The 20,678-nt window shown below is 31.8% G+C and overlaps 3 protein-coding genes across 3 annotated transcripts; all 3 read left to right on the top strand.

Annotated features, from left to right (window-relative positions):
- The first annotated feature begins 2,830 nt into the window (after positions 1-2,830).
- Positions 2,831-6,766, top strand: LOC132720067 (sodium-dependent phosphate transport protein 2B-like). Its single transcript, XM_060704053.1, has 8 exons — positions 2,831-2,977; positions 3,290-3,389; positions 3,796-3,924; positions 4,279-4,422; positions 4,923-5,114; positions 5,501-5,628; positions 5,818-6,010; positions 6,291-6,766. The coding sequence occupies exons 1-8, from the start codon at positions 2,939-2,941 to the stop codon at positions 6,764-6,766; spliced, it is 1,401 nt and encodes a 466-aa protein (XP_060560036.1). The 5' UTR covers positions 2,831-2,938.
- An 836-nt stretch (positions 6,767-7,602) lies between these two features.
- Positions 7,603-10,848, top strand: LOC132720072 (sodium-dependent phosphate transport protein 2B-like). Its single transcript, XM_060704059.1, has 3 exons — positions 7,603-9,116; positions 9,583-9,697; positions 10,570-10,848. Exons 1-3 carry the CDS (start codon positions 9,078-9,080, stop codon positions 10,707-10,709), a joined length of 294 nt encoding a protein of 97 aa, XP_060560042.1. The 5' UTR covers positions 7,603-9,077; the 3' UTR covers positions 10,710-10,848.
- A 772-nt stretch (positions 10,849-11,620) lies between these two features.
- On the top strand, positions 11,621-19,964 carry LOC132720071 (sodium-dependent phosphate transport protein 2B-like). Its single transcript, XM_060704058.1, has 5 exons — positions 11,621-11,648; positions 16,922-17,113; positions 17,394-17,518; positions 17,858-18,056; positions 18,774-19,964. The coding sequence occupies exons 2-5, from the start codon at positions 16,954-16,956 to the stop codon at positions 19,580-19,582; spliced, it is 1,293 nt and encodes a 430-aa protein (XP_060560041.1). The 5' UTR covers positions 11,621-11,648; positions 16,922-16,953; the 3' UTR covers positions 19,583-19,964.
- The last annotated feature ends 714 nt before the right edge of the window (positions 19,965-20,678 follow it).

Below are 20,678 nucleotides of genomic sequence, written 5' to 3'. Positions count from 1 at the left end.
ACTTAGAACTTTTGTTAATTTGCATTTAATGACTAAACTCTTGTGGTTTATTCCATCGTTATTTCTCTTTGTAAATATTTGTTATAAGAACAGCAAACGCCACACCAAGACCAAATCGCACCAGAAATATAATAAATAGGTACCTTTCATAGCAAAAAAGTAAGTGAACCTAATCATAGTGTGACATAACCAATCAACCGTCAGATCTGTACGTTTATTTTTAGAACTGGTTGAATTTTAGTTAAATTGATTGAATATAAGTTTCGCATTAAACAGTGTTAGTCGAACAAAAATATGCAGAATGGGACAAACATATTAAAACATACCTGACTTAAGCACTTGTTTTAGAAATAATGAAACTATGGAAGTGAGGACCTGTTAATAAGGTTCACATTGCATTAGTTTAAAACATTTTTCAATTAAACTCGATAATGAAAGACGCTTGCACCTATTTTCAACCGCCATTAAAATTGCTTTTTGACACTAACCAATACTTGTGCCATACGAGGCAAAAAATGTCATGCGCCGAACTAACGATCCCTGGGGTGGGGAGAAGACGTACTAATTAACCGCTAGGTTACTTCTCACATTTCACTTATTTTCATGCTTTCCAAATTACAAATTTCGTTGAATAATAAATCCAACGATAAAATAAATATAAACTTTCCATTTTCGAGAAGTTTATTTTTGAATTAAATACATATTTCGTACAGTTTTATCATTGTGTAATATGTACGAGTTCAATCGTAAATTCAAATTTGGAAGATTTACATCGCAAAAAAGAAAGAAAAAGAAAAAGAATAAATAAATAAATAAATAAATAAATAAGAAGACAGGTTCCGATATTGGTCTCTTGTAAAATTGTGTAGTGTTGACAGTAGAGCTGCAGTCTTATTACTTTTTGAACAACCCTAGTAACTTTTTTTGTTTGTCTGATAGCAACAAGTACGTAAAAACAATGTGGTTTCCAAAACTGTTTTACATCTTAATCACTAATTATCTGTCCGACATTATAACATTTATGTTCATCTAAAACATGACAAGCTAAAAATAAATCACAATAAGGCCATGCTAATTAACTATTCATTAACTGTTTGTCTTAATGTTTAGGAAAATTAAATCATGTTAGTTCCTAAATCAGATAATTTTCATTTTTGATGAAAGTGAATCAAATAAATACACACACACTTTTTTCTTTTTTTAAAGTGCTGTTAAAACAAAATAGTTTTGGATTCAATTTCTTTTTCATATTTGCTTATATATATTATATCGTGTATATAACTATTACACGCTTTAACATATCCAATAACAAAAATAAGTGTTGCATAAAACTTAATGTTATGTGGAAACCTAATCATTAAAATATAAATGGACAACATATCAAGTTATTTAAAAACTTATAATATTCGTGACAAAGTATGTATAAAATTGCAAATTTTTAGAAAAAATATATCAATTTTAAGTGCATTGTTGTAGAATAATGTACTGTTAGAGTTATAATGCATATGAATATAATCACGAAGGCTGATATGCCTGAGTGATAAATTACAAAACATTTGAACCAAAATAACGACTGAATATTGTTACAAAACAGTGAAAAACTAAATTTACAGAATGTACAATTAAATAACAAATATTTGGGAAATTCTTTTCACTTGTAAAAAGATAATCAATTACGGATGCTACATCACTTGTTACATAAATATACCAGCCAACCCTAATCTACCGTTAACCATACTAATATGCAAGAAAATTTAATATCTATTTCCATTCTATCACTCTAATAAAAAAAAGAATATATAAAAAAACGTCGAACTAAATTGGGCGTAGAAGTAGCCTTCCTGACGTCGCTTGGTTTATAACGTAGAATAAATAAATAAAACCATAATCTGACCTGACAAAAAGAAGAAAACGTTCTGAAGTTTAAAAGGAAAGCTTGCTCCCCGGAGTTTTGTAAACCCTCTTTCCTCGCTGAACATCGAAACTTTTCAGAAAGGAGGTTAGAATAATGTAATTAATGAAATTATATATATACGCTATGTTAATCAAGTTCAGTTTATCTTATAAATCATATGAGCCGTGTCACGACACAACCAACATAGTGCGTTTGCGACCAGCATGGATCCAGACCAGCCTGCGCAGTCTGATCAGGATCCATGCTGTTCGCTTACCAACTCTATTACAAGTAGAGAAACTGAACAGCGAACAGCATAGGTCCTGATCAGACTGCGCGGATGCGCAGGCTGGTCTGGATCCATGCTGGTCGTAAACCCATTATGTTGGTTTTGTCGTGACGCGGCTCATATTTCAGTCTTATGTCAAGTTAGGATTCATAGACAGCATCGTTTCAACATTTCTCATCTGAAAACGCAGTTGATATATTTTTATTAAGCCTTAATTAGTATAAAAGCATAAAAATATTGTACGATCTATTTTGTTCCTATAGCAAGAAAAAGTCCAAATTTTAGGGACATGAAAACCATCACCCGAGCAAAACATACAAATTAAATATCATGGACAATAATACTAAACTAAAGAACAATTGAAAACATAAAACATTATATACAAATATCATGTTTAATTATTTGTAAAATAATATAAGATATGTCTTTATACTGTGAAGTAGTTATAATTCCCTCATGAAGTTTGAATTTAAGAAATATATGTATAATAAAACACACAAAATTTAAAAATGGACGAAAACCAAAGTATTCATTCATTTATTATATAGCTGCGAGGGAAAGAAGGATATGCATCAACGTTATGTGGGGACACAGGTCATGTAAGATGTGGTTGATGTAAAAGTAATGACACAAATACAATCAAACCATGTTGTCAACAAGTTAGTGTCTGTCTCAAAATAATGTAACAGAGGTCTTGATAAAATCATTGCATCTCTATATGAGATCATTTAAATCTTCGAGTTGTGATCTGAGAGATGACAGGAAATAATATGGAATTGGAAGAGATGCCATCGGTAAGAATCCTAATCTGTAGTTTGTAATTCTTTGTTCATTTAACATGCTCTGATACATGTATCATAGTTATATATTTCTTGGCTGTGATGTTCAATTTTATATTCATTTTGTTCGATCACAAGACATTATAAGTACATGTGTAGTTTGTTAAAGTAATTCAGGGATTTATTACTAAAAGCTCGAAATCTACACCATATGTAAGGTACGATAATCAACTGTTTATGAGGAGCATGCACAGGACGAACCTTCCCGTCCATAGTAGTTGTGAAATTATTTAACATTAATTGTACTTTAAAACATTTCTTATGCAGAATAAAGTCAACGATGTCCAAATTGACACAGTGGAATCATTGACAAGACAAGATCCCTGGGAGTTACCTGAAGTTCAAGTCAACTATACGAAATGGTCAGGTAAAGTGATGCAGTTTACTCAAATAAGTATGTAACATGTAGTCTATATTTCTTCAATAAATGCACCACTAGCCTAGCTCCTTTTATGAAATTTTATAATTCGGAAAATTGGGCTTCAAGATTTTATTTAATCATAAGCCTGCTGGCGGCTGCAGAATCTGTCCAGGTATGATTGGTGCAGGCCAATATCTGCCGGTACATCTGTGACGACTAACCATAGTCTGCACTCTCTTCGCTTTTTTAATGATGAACGGCCTTGTCCACATTGAAATATGGCCAAGCCCATTTAAGATAATTCACGGGTAATGTTTTTTCCCCCAAAAAAATGTTATTAAAAGTGATAGCGCTTTATTCGGAGAGATAACATTTCGTAAATTTACTTTTAGTTTGTTTTTGTGTATTGCAGAATTGAGCTGTCTTATGAAGATTAAGAGAGTTGCAGTTTCTGTTGGAAAGACAATTTTACTACTCGGATGTTTATATTTCTTTATTTGCTCTCTAGACTTGCTGAGTAAATCATTCAAGTTAATTGGAGGTATTACTTTGAAGGAAAAGTTACCACGTGAATTAATTACTCTTTGACGCATAATAATTTTATTTATTTAGTGTAAGTTAAAGAACTTTTTTAATTTAATTATTAAGTTATTTCTAAAATCTTTACCTGTGAGGATAATCATCAGATTGCATAACTTCTACTGATGTTATTTTTTGTTATTTTCTATCAAAATATTTATGCCGTAATGGCTGGTGCTAGGGGACGTGCAATTACCACTACCGTCCATGAAAAGGCTAAATCAAGCCGAGCCTGCAACATTTTCAATTTTGCCTTGTAATGATCTATTTAGGGATTCTGATTTACTGAATTGTTTGTGTATTAATTGTTTTGAAGGAAAAACGGCAGGTTCAGTGTTTCAAAATAGCGATGTACTTAGTAACCCTGTTGCCGGCCTGATGATTGGTGTCCTAGCAACCGTTCTCTTTCAATCTTCCTCAACAACCACTGGTATAGCAATTAGTTTAGCAGTTTCTAAAGGTTGGTAAACAGTTTATTATTTAACAGATGAGAATATATGAATTATTTATATAAAAAAAATCTATTTTAATCCATACAAAAATAAAGCAATAATTATTTTGCAAAAACTGTCAACAAAAGTATGTGGTAGTATACATGATTTGTTCTCTCAAGTCTTTACTAATTGCCATTGCGGTTCCTTTTTTTTGCAAAACCAATATAAATGCAATTTTATTGTCTCTATATTTAGATACAACCTTTCTAATCCTAAAAAGTTATAAAGAATTACATTTAACAAACTGAATTAAAAATATAAATGGGATGTCACGTAAATGTAATCGCTGTCTAAATTAAAGCAAAAAGGATACTTAGTAAAAAACAGTCACTCACAATACCATCGTTGTTGAACAATTTCCCTCTGTTGAACACAAGAATTAATTTTATTTCATCCAATGAGTTGCCTTATTATGTAGAATTAACTAATTTCGTTTTTCTCTTTATAAAAAAAATAACGTTGTAAGTGCTGACAGTCCGTGATGTGATACCTATTGTTATGGGTGCAAACATAGGAACATCAACGACAAATACAATTGTAGCTTTAGGACAGATCACAAAACAAGAAGAGTTTAGACGAGCTTTTGCTGGAGCAACTATTCATGACATGTTTAATTGGATGACTGTTATCGTATTTCTTCCACTTGAAGCAGCAACAGGTATTATACTTCTTCTCTGTAGGTCGAGTTGGTTGTTTTATAAGCAGTTAAACTCTCTAGTTGTATATTTTGGTTTAGGGGCTTGATAATGTAATATTTAATTCCTATCTTTTGAGTGGATTCAAATCGTTTCAATTTTTAATAATAAGATGTTTTTAAATATAAACAATAGGCTGAAGACAAGCTACTATTCACAAGGCTCTTAAGCAACCTAGTTCTTCATCTAAAAGATCAAGTAAGACAAATTCAAGAGTCCCGTCACTTTATAGTTTAATAAGTAGACTTGAGATAATTAAAAAAATTTAAGATTGAAGTATTATTGATTGCAGGTAATTATATTTTGTCGATATATAACTTGATATAATTATTATATGATTTGCTTGCAGGCTACCTGTATTACTTCACCACTAAGGCCATTGTGGCATCCATAGACTTTCCGAAATCAAGAGAGAAACGAAAATCGTTACAACTACTGAAAACGATTACCAAACCATTCACAAGCCAAATTATGCAGGTATGTTATACAGCATCCCTACTCCTGTCTTAGTCTTCTTCAGTCATAGTTCGTTTCTCAATCCAAACAAATGATTATAATACATATATTGGCTGTATATTTGCGCTTTTTACACATGTGTTACCCTCAATAGGCCTCCTAAACAGAGTTTTCTGATTTTTAATATTTTGATATTATATCTTATTTCAGCTTAACAAGCACGTTCTGTCTGATATTGCTGAAGGAAAAGAAGGTGCTAGTGACAAAAGTATAATCAAACATTGCTGCAAATGGAATTCATATAACAGATCGTTTACTCAGATCAATGCCAATATTAGCAGTTTTGAAAATGAAACCAGTTTGCATTTGCAAAATATACCAAACAAAATCTGTGTCGCTAAATGTAAGTTTGAATTTGTTTTAACATGCTCAACAGTGAAAAAAGTTCATCGAATCATATTGTGGAATATATTATTTATAGCATTTTATTGAAAGAAAACTTCACCTTTCTGTGAATTAACAGTGGCCAGTGTTTTAGTCATGAAAATTTATCTTATCTTTCGGTCAATAATTATGTATAGGTTAAACAATTTATTAACAAACTAATGCGAAAATTTTAGATTGTTTTAGGGTATAATACAGGTAATTTATTGATATCAAACAAATTATTCACTTTTATTCAGGTCAGTTCCTGTTTGAATCTGTTTCTTGGAGCGACACAACGATTGGAATCGTATTGCTGATCTTCACATTGATCATCTTAAGCGCTTGTTTCTTCACATTAGTTCGGACGCTTTATTCTGTAATGAGAGGACCAATTCTTGCACTTATTCGAAAGTTTATCAATTCCGATTTCCCTGGAATATTCCGGTATTTAACAGGATATATTGCAATTTTAATAGGCACTGGAGTTACAATGGTCATACAATCAAGTTCTGTGTTTACGTCAGCTTTGACACCTTTAGTGGGCATTGGAATTCTTTCACTGGAACGTATGTACCCATTGACATTAGGTGCAAATCTCGGAACAACTTTCACGGCTATAATAATTGCATTATCACAGAATGCAGACGACATGCCTATTGCCTTCCACGTAGCTTTGCGTCACGTTTTCTTTAACATTTCCGGTGTATTGCTTTACTATCCAATCTACCTGTAAACCACGAGATTCCCAAAATTCGAGAATGGTTAAATTATTCTAGGAAACAAACACTCAGCAAGGTACGCTGGTATCCATTGCTTTACCTTAATTGTGTTATTTTGTCATTTTACAGCTGTGGTGTTTTTCGGCATTTGTCGTCTGCCAGCCCTGGGATAGGCCACTTGTATGCAGTCGCTACGTAACAAACCAATTTATGCTTGGTTCTTACTTGCACTATTAAATAGCAGCGTGGTAAGATATATGCAGACAACTAGACCAGTATGTCCCTTCCTGTGAAACTTAAAAACATGGGAAAATTCTGCCGTTCTGTGGTTGTTCGGTCTTTGAAACTATACGACGACTTGATTATTTTAAGGAAAGATTTTGTTGTAAATTGCTTAGGAAAAAAAAAATGAAATTTTAAAAGGATTTAAACAAACCACTTTAATTCTATATGTAAAATCTTTAAATGAAATGTTTGTGATCTATTAATTCTATTGATGTTCACTTTTATTCTAAATTCATCTGGATTTCGTATTGGGAGTCAAAACCATTTACACCATTATTTCCATAACACTCAGCTAAATGACGATAAATCGTTGTCCAGATAACATAACTCATTGCATGTAGGGTTTTATGTTTAAAAATTTCAGTAGGATTACACCTTTGAGATAGCAACATCAGGAGATGCAAATAAAGTATAATATAAAACATTATTAAAATACTTTCGATTGTCCCAAAGTTGCGGAGGCTTTAATTCGCTCATATTGCTTTACAATGTTAATATGACTATTATTATGTTCAGTTGGTGAAAAGAGAAATTCAGCTATCAAGGCTATGTTTGTAAGTTTTTTTCAACTGAGAGATAAACGACAGAGAGTTTAAGAACATTAAAGATGTTGTGAAATACAAGTTGAGACTTGGTTCGGTATACAATCGACATTGTTCGGGTTTCACAATTTAAGCGGTGATATCGGTAGCTAAACAAACAACGCATTACAATGGGCTGAGATCACAGGAATATAAATAAATACTAGATCCTTAAGGATCATTGATACATGTAACAATGTTATGGTTTTAAATCTGACAATGAAAATACGAAGATCATTTTTGGAATAGAGCCATTTATATCCTTCATCTTAACATAGATCTAAGATGACCTGCTTACATATTTATCTTAATCTGGTATCGTTCACATGTTCCTGAACTGAAACAAAAAATATTTTTTGTTCAAAAGCCTTGACCATTTGAGCTTATCCACATGCTACATAAATAATCAAATTGTATATTTAAAATATCAAAGTCTTAGAAAAAAAGTGTCTCCAAGAGAAGTTGATGTTTGCGATACCATCTCATATTGGCTGGTTATCCGGTCCTGTCCTGGTGTTTTTTATTTTGCATACTTACATGTAAGAACTGGATTATGCGGTTTTTACTTTTTCAATTGCATATCTATGTTTTGTTATTATTTAACATACATTTAATAACCTGGTAGATAGGACACATCCCCCAATTACATGGAACGTGTTCTGGAATTTTAAGCACTTACAATTAGACTAAGTTTAAAAATATAATGTCCTAATTTGCAATTGGTCAAAAATATAGGCTAGGTGATACCTAAATATCGAATTACGGAAACAACAGCAATTTGATGAATTGAATGTCTATCTTTTTTTATTCTCGCGTATTTCTTATCACTGTATATAAAAATCAAAATATAAATTTATCATCAACTGTTGATTAAATGTTATCGCACATCTGAATATCTTAAGAAACAAATTGATGGTCTGTTATATAATATGATTTATACTTGTTGGTTCAATGAGATATCTATATCATCTATTTGAACTTTAACGTGGCTTACTAGCACCATATTCTTCAGAATTTGACTTTTAATTTTGAAAAATGATAAGAGTGAAAACGTTTAACATTGATTTCCAATACAAACGAATACAGTCATTGGTAATGAAAGTACCCACGGAAAGGGTAACCGGCGTTTTCCTTCATCGTAACTGTAAAAGTTTGGGCTAATGACAATACTTAAAAATGATAAACACAAATTTTACGATAAATTAATAGAAAAAAGTATAACAAACGTTATCGACCAATCTGAGTATTTTTTTGCTGAATACTAGTAACCACGGAACAGGCATATTTGCTTCTTAAGAAACTGTACAGTTTTATTTAATTATAACTATGTGCAAACACACCCGATAATGTACACTAAAGAATTGTATTACTCATCAGAGATGCCTTACAATGAAAAGGCACGTTTTTCCTTGTTGATTGTACTACATATTCAATATAAGTCACTGCCGTGATTTCAGCGATGGAAGAAAATAATTTGGAATTAGGCGTACTAGTATCGGTGAGAATAATTACCAATCTTACTCACTTTTTCTAAAAATTTCGTAATTGTACTGTTATGTGGTCTAAATAAGATTTGATCTTTTTCTCTTGAGCAAAAACCCTTTCACAACAACTGTTTTAATACCTCTTAAGTTAGACTTCATAATGCAATATAAATATTAATCCATCTAGAGCAACGCCCCTCAAGCAACAACAGAAATCTTTGCCTCTAAAAAGGTGTTTGCCCAGCAGATGTTGTACTGTTTTTCATACGGTACTGCTCCTATAGCCGATAGGTAACGACGAAAAGTGACAGTTCCGTAACATAACGTTTAATATACACAACATTTTGTAAAACAATATTCAGTACATTGAATATGCTTCATAAATATGAAAACATTAAGCATAATTTCTGATTCTTTTAGGTTCATATAAATTTACACTGGCTGAAGTGAGCTTTCTGTATCTTTCGTAATTAATTGCAGAATAAAGCATACACCGGTCAGAATGACAGTGATGCACACAAGGAACCGGAGGTACACATAGAGGTAGATCCTTGGGAGTTACCAGAAGTTCAAGTAATATTCACAAAATGGTCAGGTACCTTGATTCATATCATTTAAAGATATTCAAGTATGCGGATATCTTTTTTTACAAGATAAAACAGTTCCTTAAAATTTATGAACAAAAGTGCTAGACAATTTTATAAAAAAATGAAAACAAATGATAGCTTTTGCACTTGTATTTCATATCTGTAAATATACCGTTGTAAGTGTGGTATGATTGGTTGTTTCATTTTTGCCATTTTCCTATGGTTTATTCTATTTCTGTTTATTATATAATCTCATTTTGGACATTCTGCCTGATACTCAATTAGGTATTTTGAAGGCTGTCGATATTACACTCTGATTTCCTCTCAAACTTACTTTTATCTAGTGCGATATCCATAGCATTATTTTTATCTTATCGTGAAATGACATGATAGCACCATGTAAAATGTTCTATGATAACCGCCATAAAACACACTAGAGAGTGCTAGAGAGTCTTAACGGTAGAATGCATCAACTATTGAAGTCAATGAAAATGGCTCATAAATCGCGGATGAAATATTTTATTTTTGACGTTATCTATGAGCCTTAAGTTTCCCATATTGCTAAATTTTATAATGTACAGTTTGGTGTGAGCATATAGATTGACAAAAAAATTCAATCTGTTTCCATTGTCAGTTAACTATTTGCAATCACAATTAACATAATCATGATATGTCATAATTCTGACATGGTTTTATGACATGGTTATATATCTTATTGAAGAGCTTAGCAATTGTATTACCAATACTAATTACACATGTACTTTTCTTTATATGAATTAAGAAGTCTTGTTTATTATTACCAATAACTACACAAAGTATTATTTAAACAATTACAAATAGGTATATTCGTTTATTTTAATAAATGGTCCGTTGCTTCTAGACCTAAGTTGTTATATGAAAGTGAAGCGTGTGGCAGTTGGTGTTGGAAAAACAATTTTATTACTTGGCTGTCTTTATTTCTTCATTTGCTCTCTGGACTTGATGAGTAAATCATTTCGGTTAATTGGAGGTAAGCGTTAAATATGTTACAATTTAAACTCACAAGTACCCTTAAACAAAAGATGTTAAATATATTAACATAAAATATACTTATATATCGTCTTTTGGCATTGCTTGTAAAAATAATGATTTTTTTACCATTTTCTTTAAAATACATATACAGACAACAGTGTAGATTTTGTTATATTTTATGTAAAGGAGCTAGAAAGACCACACAGGTGAACATCGCGTGGCCATAGACTTACACTATACCACCGCTCACGTTCCCCCTCTTCCAACACAAAACCCTTAAAAATCAAATCCCAAACATTTATAACGTAACTTGACAAAAATAAGTTTTATGAAAATAAATTTTTAATGACTACAAAAATTATATAAAGGTATTTTAACTCTACTTTCTAAATTTTGCATAGACACATATCAATTATCAGCGCATATATTCATATCAATTTTTGCACAAATCTTAAACAAATCTTAGGTCGTCAAATCTTACAATAAATAAAATACTCTTTAAGAAAACAACACTGGCACCTATCGCTGATAATGACGTAGGCCCCGAAAAACTGTCAACAAATGAATCGGAAGAGATCTGATTGCAAACTGTTTTCGGTAAAATCTACACGAGTAAACACATAAAATTCACAGTGAACTGAAATAATTTCTTTGTAATTGCGCTATTTAAATATGATAAAATTACATTATTACTTTGTAATAATTGTTCGATCAAGCATCATTAATGAAACATAACGCGCACTTTTTTTTCCTAATTGTCAAATTATATAATAATATAAAACTATTTCAAGGGCAAACGGCAGGTTCGTGTTTCCAAAACTGCGCATGTACTCTAGTACCCTGTTGCTGTCTGTTGATGATGATTGGAGTTCTACGCAACTTCCATATTTCAATCTTCTTCAACAAGGAACCATTGGTATTGCAATAAGAGCCTGGCTGTTTCTAAAGGTTTGTTTATATTTCATTTCGGCACCAGGTTCCACATTTTGGAAACAGATAATAGCAATATTGATTTGAGCATGGACAAACGCGATGTTTTATAATATTCAATGTTTTGGAGACCATGCTTTTTGTGTGTTCTGTTTTGTGAACTGGTTCATGAAATAGACGATGCTCCAATACAACTCAAATCATTTGTTTGAAGTTGATACCTGAAATTTAATCGGTGTACCTTGTCGGTAGTCTAGTGTTGCAGGGTCGTGTTGATGGATATGCTCATTGGATCCCACCCCATATTGTTGATCTTTGGGGGTTTTTTTTCCTCGTATTTTAGCCAGTGTGAATTATTTGAATCTTAAATTAGATATCATTTAACTGGGTACGTAATTCTTGATGAATTGTTTGTATGTCCAGAAATGGGAAATTTATAAAGCACGGTAGGGAATCACGTGACTTTTACGGTTACGCGTACAGACAATATGGCGGCCTAAAAACCTCGCTTAACATGTGTTTTTAAGGTAATTCTTTATTATATCCCTTTTAACTTACATAACGAGACCTGTTTTGCCAGCCGGGGACTACGAGAATAAAGAATTTGTTGCCGCCTATACTTTAGTTTCCAAAACTCCTGGCCCCTCATAGTTTTACAAAACACTCAAAAATTCAACAAAATTTTCAATGTGAACAATTATATTTGGGTAAGGTAACATTCACGCAAAATTTGGGGTATTTTTTATGAATTTTTGATTAAACACGTGTCCGAGTTTAGCAAGTGAGAAAATGTTCAATAGAATTTTCCTTTATTTTGAAAATGTAAATATTAGGCAATTTAAATTTGTTGAACTGGTCTCTTTTTTCTATTTCCAAAAACATAAGAGAAAAAATGGTTTGGGGTAACTCCCACGCATACTTTTAAATTGTTGATTAAACTCCCACGCAATATTTTTAATAATTGGGCAGGCAATATCTATGCAGGTTATAGCCTAGATATTTGATTGAACAAAATTCGAAATGATTGAATGGCCATTTAGCCTTCAAACGTTCAAAAGAATTTTGGGAAATAATATTAAAAATACCGCCTCCCAAAAGGTCCCTGGATAGAAATAAAGCCCCTATGGATAGCAGAATACATACTCACGTGAATATATTAAATGAAGTTTCGATTATATTAAGATGAATTTTAATCGCAGAAAAATTAAAATTAAAAGTCTCAAATATAAGGAGGTCGATTTTCAGTATAAGCACAATTACAGTTGTTCATTTTTTCATAGTTTTGCAGATATGGGCTATTCCAGTTCGGGTAATTGTTTGTGGATAATGTTTGGGCAAACATTTGTCTTTAATGACCGTCATAAACTGGCCTTACCCTCGGCACCAGGACTTTTGTAAATGTTGTGACAAATCGAAACGGACAGGTATGGCATTTTATGTTATTCGTTATATTAAGATTTTTAAAGACATTCAAGTCTAAGTCATTTTATCACTTAGTCTTTTTAAATGAAACCAACTTTTTTCAAATTTTAGTGTCCTGGTATTTAACTATTATTATGTTGTGTGCGGTTTTTTTTTAAATATGCGCCTAAAAGCATAAAAAAAAAACAACCTAAACTATATTAGAATGGGTTTCTTTTATTTTACAAACTAGGTAATAAAATCTAGAGGACTTATGTTGGGAAATGGTCATCTTAATATCAGCAGAAAAACCGTAACGTTTTCCGATTTGCTGGGCTATAAAAATGTTTTTACCAACAACATTTATTAAGGTCCTGTGGCCGTGTAGACCCTGTTTCATTGGTCAATTTGAGACCTATCCGCGAATGAAATGTTTCCCACATTTATCACAAAACAAATCCGAAGATGAACCTTTTCCATATCTGCCCCAAAATATGAAAAAAAATGACAAACTGTAATTTTACTAATAAAAACAGAAATACAAAAACCTCATTCTAATATTTTAAGACTTTTGTATCAAAATTTGCGACCTAATTTGAATGTTTTGGGCGTTTTGGTAAGGCCTTACGCCGAAAGTTATTGAATTCCTTTTGGCCAATTTTATGATTTTTACAAGCCATGCCTTTTTTGAAATTTTTTACAATCATATTATTGTAACCTATTAAGCAGATGACGTGTTTGTTCGCCCCATATTAATTTTTACGCCCCAAGACGATTCGTCCAATTTAGTTGTATTACTTTTATATCTTAGTGATTAGTAAAATTAAATGTGAATTAGTTTGAAAAATACATTTAAATCCATTGCATTTTTCAAAATTAAATATTGATTAAACTTTTTGTGGTTAAAATAATAAAGTTGAGTGTTAAAATTTTAAGTTTAATTGCCGTGAATATTATAAGGGGAATAAAAAGTTTTCTATTTTTATATTCTAGATCCTGGTCCTGGGCCTAAAATTTAAAGTATTAACAGCTTCGAAGCTTCTAATTACCATAAAAATTTAACATGGAAAGGACTGTTTCTTGGGAAAATGCCTGACGTAACTGAATGGGAGCAAGTTTTTCTTACCAATTATAAGGTTCAGACTTAACCCTTTCCCCCATGACATATTTTGTGAAAAAATGGCCATTTTTCCACTGAAAAGCCTCCTCTTACAAGTTCAAACTGCTTTATGAAACTTGAAAAATTGCTTCAATACTAACAAATTTGGCACAAAATGTTGACTGGACCATTGCTTTTGTAACGACATGAATCATCCCTTAAATTTCCCTGTTACCATGGCAAAGGGGTAAAGGGCTAACAAAAAATGATTTAAAAAACCTTTTTGAATCACCCAAAATCATAGTTTTTAACATGTTAAAGCATGTGGTCTTTTACCTGAATTTTTGGTTGAAAAATTGGTTTGTTTTTGTTAAGCAATTTATAAATTTTTTAAGTTAACCCTTTTCACCCAGTGGGCAATATTTGGGTGAAAAAGTGGTGGCCCATTTTTTCCACCTGAAAAAGCCTCCCTTTCAACTCTTAAATTTCTAGCTAAACCATGGCAACGAGGGGACATCCTCCAAAATTGCCAAAAAAATCACTATTTTTGTCTCCGATTTTTTTTCCATCAAAATTTACTTCAAAGTGGCTGCCAACTTCTCAAGGGGAATTTTGAGATAGAGTCAAAGGCTTTTTTCAGCGTTTGATAACACCTTACCTCATGATCGCCCTGGGGTAATTTAAAAGCCTCTCACAAGTCCAAAATTTTCTTTGCGATGAGGAAGGACTGTATCCGCCCCCTTCAAACCCCCAAAAAGAAGGGGCACATCCCCTTCTGGCAACCCCCTGAAGTATCTTTTGGACAGGGGGCGGCGCCGAAAAAAGTGCTCACTTTTTTTAACAACATTTCTCAAACGAAAAACATGTGTTTGGGGAAAAATAGGACATTTTCTCACTATTTTCAGGCCTAAAAAAAAAAGGGGGGGGGGGTCGAAAGTGCGTTGTGTCGCGTATATATGAGGTTAAGGGTTAAATAGCTTTTTTTAAAAAGTTTTTGTTGTTTTTGTACATAATTTACTGTCAATATGAAACTTCAGACTGTATCTTAATTTCTATATGCTGTTTTATTATGTAAGTCTTAGAAGATAAGCATTTTAAGATAAAACAAATCACTAAGTTGATTAATTATTATAATAATTTGAGATTGACCAAGTCAATTTTAACATGTAACTTCTTATTTTATTTGCAGAAGCAGTAGAAGTATTCAAACACCATCATGACACACTTAAAGACATACCAGAGCTCTAGAAGAAGAACTAGTGGTAGATTGGAACAGATAGTTGTAGCTTAATTGTTAAACTAAAAAGGGACTTCTTAAATCGTTTTTGAATTTTAGCTACACTTGAACTTTTAGTTTTGAAATAAAATAGCTGAAGTATTTAATAGTGCCTTGATTTTTTTTGTTAAACTCTGTTACGTACAGTACTTTGCTTTATATTATTTATATTAAAGTATGTTGGAAATGACATTGAAACTTCAACGTTGTGCAAAACGTTGAACTTCAACGTTTTTTTTAAACTTTCAAATTCGAACATAAAATCTAACGTTATTTCAACGTTGGAATCTGATCATACTTCAACGTTGTTTCACCGTTTTGATGTGCCTGCTGGGGTTTTTACTTCTATCAAGGACCTATGTGCGGTATTTTCAAATATTATTCCCAAAATTCTAATGAAAGTTTGATGCTAAATGCATCAATCATGATTTTTTTTTTTTTTTTCAATCAAATATCTAGGCTATAACCTGCATAGATATTGCCTGCACATAAAATATTGCGTGGGAGTTATCAACAATTAAAATTTATGCGTGGAGTTACACAAAAATCATTTTTCTCTCGTGTAATGGAATAGAAAATTGACCAGTCAACATTTAACAATACCTAATATTTACATTTTTTCAAATAAAGAAATTCTATGAACATTTTCTCCTTGCTAACTCGACGTTAGTTTAATCCAAATTCATAAAAAATAGTACAAAATTTTGCGTGAATGTTACCCGAAAATATTAATTGTTTACATTGAAAATTTCTTTTGAATTTTTGAGTGTTTGTAAAAGCTATGAGCACAGGGGTGGAAAATAAGGTATAGGCGGCAACAATTCTTTATTCTGCGTAGGCTGCAACAGGTCTCGTATGTAAGTAAAGGGATATAATAAAGAATTACCTGAAAAACACATGTGAAGCGAGGTTTTTAGGCCGCCATATTGTCTGTACGCGTAACCGTAAAAGTCACGTGATTCCCTACCGTGTAAAGATGAATCAGGAAATATTTATACAGAAAATTGAAGAAAACTTACATTGTGAAATAAAATAGTTTGAAAGTTTTGTATATGTTATCGTTTGATACAATGTAAGTACATGTAAATATTTTTGTGTACATTTATTTTTTAACTCCACTGATACACTTCGATATCAATGGACCGGACAAAAAGTCTGTATTCTATTCTTTGTACATGTTGCTGTTTAGGAACAAAGAATATGTTCTTTAGTTAATTGTTTATAATGTTCATTAAGGAATTTAATCAATCTAAAGCTTTAATTTACTACATATATGTAGCATCTATATTTCTAATTAAGAAAGGTTCCATATTTCAATAGTCATAAAGCAGAGCTGTTTAGACTCAATGGTACATGTATATCACATTGAATTGTATCGCTTATTGATGTTTGAGTATACAGAGATATGTTTATTATACATACATATACTATATGCAACAAAGAAACTGTGTTTATATTTTCTCCATTTTGATAAAACTACCTTATCTTATATAATAAATATTTTTAATTTTTAAGTACTGACAGTTCGTGATGTGATTCCAATTGTAATGGGTGCAAACATAGGGACATCAACAACAAGTACAATCGTTGCCATGGGACAGATCACAAAGAAAGAAGAATTTAGACGAGCGTTTGCAGGGGCAACCGTTAATGATGTCTTTAATTGGATGACAGTAGTTGTCTTCTTACCATTAGAAGCAGCAACAGGTCTAGTTATGTAGTATTTACTGGTTAAAAATGCTAAAATTGTTGACATTATTAACATCAAAAAAATGTTTATTTTTTGTTCGTTTGTGTGTTGTTTTTTGTTGCTGTTTTTTATTGTTTTTATGGTGTTTTGATTACTGTCTGTATGTTCATTCATGAAGATATGGAGCTAATTTTGAATTTTTTGATTAAGAAAGATCCATGCTATTTCCAAAAAAAAAGTTGATTGCTAGGTTGTTTTTAGGATCCAAGACATACATTCTATAATAATTTCTGACAGGTTATCTCTATTACCTTACGAAGGCTATTTTGGCTTCTGTTGAGTTTCCAAAATCACGAGAGAAAAGAAAATCATTGCAACTCTTGAACACCCTTACTAAACCACTATCAAATCTTTTTGTGCAGGTATGTCTTATATTTGAACACTATATTCTTTTCAGTATTTTATATGTCTAGCTTGTTTATTATGATAATCGAATATTTGTCAACTAAGTCGATGATAGATTAAATTGTGACATACAATCTCTGTTGTGTTATTTTGCTGGTCTCTTACGTGTTAATTCAGACCCTTTATTGCATGATAAGAGGCACTATTTAGAAAAATCATCAATAGTTTTTGTCCGATTATATCTAGAGTTTGTTAACGTGATAAAATTAAAGCAATATTTTTGCTTATCGCTTTTTTCTATACAGAGTTAAAATGTGTTTTAAATATGTATACTTTTATCTAGCATATGTTTACAGCTCGACAAAGGCGTGCTGTCAGATATTGCTGAAGGAAAGGAAGGTGCTTCTCAGAAAAGTATTATCAAGCAGTGTTGTAAATGGAAGTACTGGACAAACAACAGCTCATTTCCTCGAATGTATTCTAATACTACTTATTTCGACAATACATCTAGTTTGCATATGGACGATGGGTCGACCAAAATTTGTATAACAAAGTGTGAGTTTCAGTTTAATAATATTTATTAATGTCTTATAAACATGAGAGCAAAGACCAAGGTGAGCAATATTCATGCACAATGACAAGCCGCACAATACAACTTGGTAATCGTAGATGTCAAACCTATAAGGCATGCGTATTACGAGTATGTATTCATATCATGCATTTATAGTGTTGTAATGATAATATACTACACTTTTCATGTAATAGTTGACACTTAGATATGTCTGGCATTATACTCATTTAAATATATAGAGGAAATTCAAGTTTTTTCTATAAATACATGATTTATTTTCATCGAGTGGTATGAAAATAAATATTTCATGAGTGGCGGTAGCCACGAGTGAAATATGGTAATTTTCATGCCACAAGATGAAAATAAATCATGTATTTATAGAAAAAACTTGAATTTTCTGTTTATTATGTAAATTTTCCCTTTTTTTCGATAAAATTTGAAAAACTTTCCCTTAAATTTTGTGTACTGGTAGAATTTAAAAGAAAGTAGTCCGGCAAGACACCAGTGAAAATACGGAAAATATGTTTCACTGCAGTGAAAAATAAATTTTTACAGTGAAAATACGGGAAATGAAAATACGCATTTTATTTCATCAATATTTCTCAATATTCCATTTATAAGTATATAATAAATTTCAATATGAAAGTTCAGAGTAGCGAAAAAATATTATATTATAACATTATTTCAAATTAACATTTCAGGCAATTATATGTTTGCGTCTGTATCTTGGAGCGATACCACGGTTGGAATCGTGTTGTTAATCATCACATTGATACTCTTAAGCGCTTGTTTCTTCACATTGGTTCGGACGCTTTACTCTGTAATGCGTGGACAAATTCTTGCAATAGTAAGGAAATTTATCAATTCTGATTTCCCTGGAATATTTCGGTACCTTACGGGCTATATAGCAATATTAATCGGAACTGGTATTACGATGACAATACAGTCAAGCTCTGTGTTTACATCAGCATTAACACCTTTAGTTGGTATTGGAATTCTTTCTATGGAACGCATGTATCCGTTGACTTTAGGTGCCAATCTTGGAACGACTTTTGTAGCTATTATAATCGCGTTGTCACAAAATGCAGACGACATGCCAATTGCCTTCCACGTAGCATTGTGTCACGTTTTCTTTAACATTTCTGGTGTGTTACTTTACTACCCTATTCCAATGACAAGATTACCTATTCGTATGGCTAAATTTCTTGGAAACAAAACTGCAAGGTACCGCTGGTACTCCGTTGCTTATCTTCTTGTATTATTTGTCATTTTACCAGCTGTGGTGTTCGGATTGTCGTCTATCAGTCGAATAGCACTCGTTGTAGTTAGTGTGCCATTGATTATTATCCTACTCTGCATTGCAGTAATAAACATTTTGCAAACAAAACGTCCGGATGTACTTCCCGTGAAGCTGAAGACTTGGAAGTTTCTGCCGTCATGGTGTCGATCTTTGGAACCATACGACAAAGTTATAAAACAGATTTGTTGCAAATGTTGCAAACAGAAATAGCTTTAATAACTTTGGCAATCAAAGATGTTTATTAATGTACCCTGACATTTACTCAAACCTTAATTAATTCAAACATACATACCAAGCTTATATATACAAATCCTGTAATCAGAGGAAAAATGTTAATTTAAAGGGATATTCATGGCATTGATATCCTCTGCAGAATGATATAAGTCATTTGATTTAAACTTGGTACTACTGACCTAAGCGTTGATCTGGTACCTTGGAATGTAAATGAAAAACAGTATGGAATTTTTATTTATACTGTATTTTATTAATTGATCAAAATTAGCAAAGAAGTGACCATAAGTGATCTTATATATGCGTATTTACTTCGAATTATCTTGTAAAACTACTAGAGGTTCAAGTATATAATAAATAAAGTTTTAATGAAAATTCAAATGCAGTGTTTCTTTTCTATAATTTCCATATAACCTGAAATTGGTAGGTTTATTAGGCAATGAAACATGCAAACTATCTAAGCTTTGACCAGCATTAAAGTTTTGATCAAGAAAACTTGAATTAGTTTTACTATGTAAGTCTTTTATTCTTTTTCCCCTTACAAATAAGGAGAATATATTTCTCAAATTGGCTTAAACACTTCATATATTATACCGTTAACATTTTTTTTGCATTCAAAACGGTAATTAAATTATGCAGGGGGCAGAACTGTTACACGAAGGATGGAGTTCTTATGAGAACTTGTTTGGAGTTCGTATAATAACTGTCATATAAGTATAATAACTTTTCAGTTCCTGGAAAACTCACGGAGTACTCATGGTAGTTTTGAGTAAAATTTCAAAATAACTTGCTCATTCGTACATATTGACCTTTTCATATTTGATCTTCTTCGTTGCTATACTTAATTACCTAATTATAACGGAGAGTTGCAAACATAATGCCGAGGCTAATAAATCTATAGCGAATTTTTCAAATGTCACGGAGTTCTTGTGATAACTCAAAATATGTCCTGGAGTTCTTATGATAACTTTTGTTACTGCCAATGTGTTTCTTGTGCTTAATTACGGCACGTTTAAGCGTATTTTATTAGTCAATAAGAGTTAAATCATTATGAAGCATTGTACGCTTACTATTT

The sequence above is a fragment of the Ruditapes philippinarum genome, unplaced genomic scaffold (genome assembly GCF_026571515.1).
Source record: "Ruditapes philippinarum isolate M1 unplaced genomic scaffold, ASM2657151v2 ctg1073_1_1_1_1, whole genome shotgun sequence".
Taxonomy (NCBI): domain Eukaryota; kingdom Metazoa; phylum Mollusca; class Bivalvia; order Venerida; family Veneridae; genus Ruditapes; species Ruditapes philippinarum.
The sequence above is the reverse complement of the archived record's forward strand: the minus strand, read 5'-3'. Positions and strand labels throughout refer to the sequence as shown.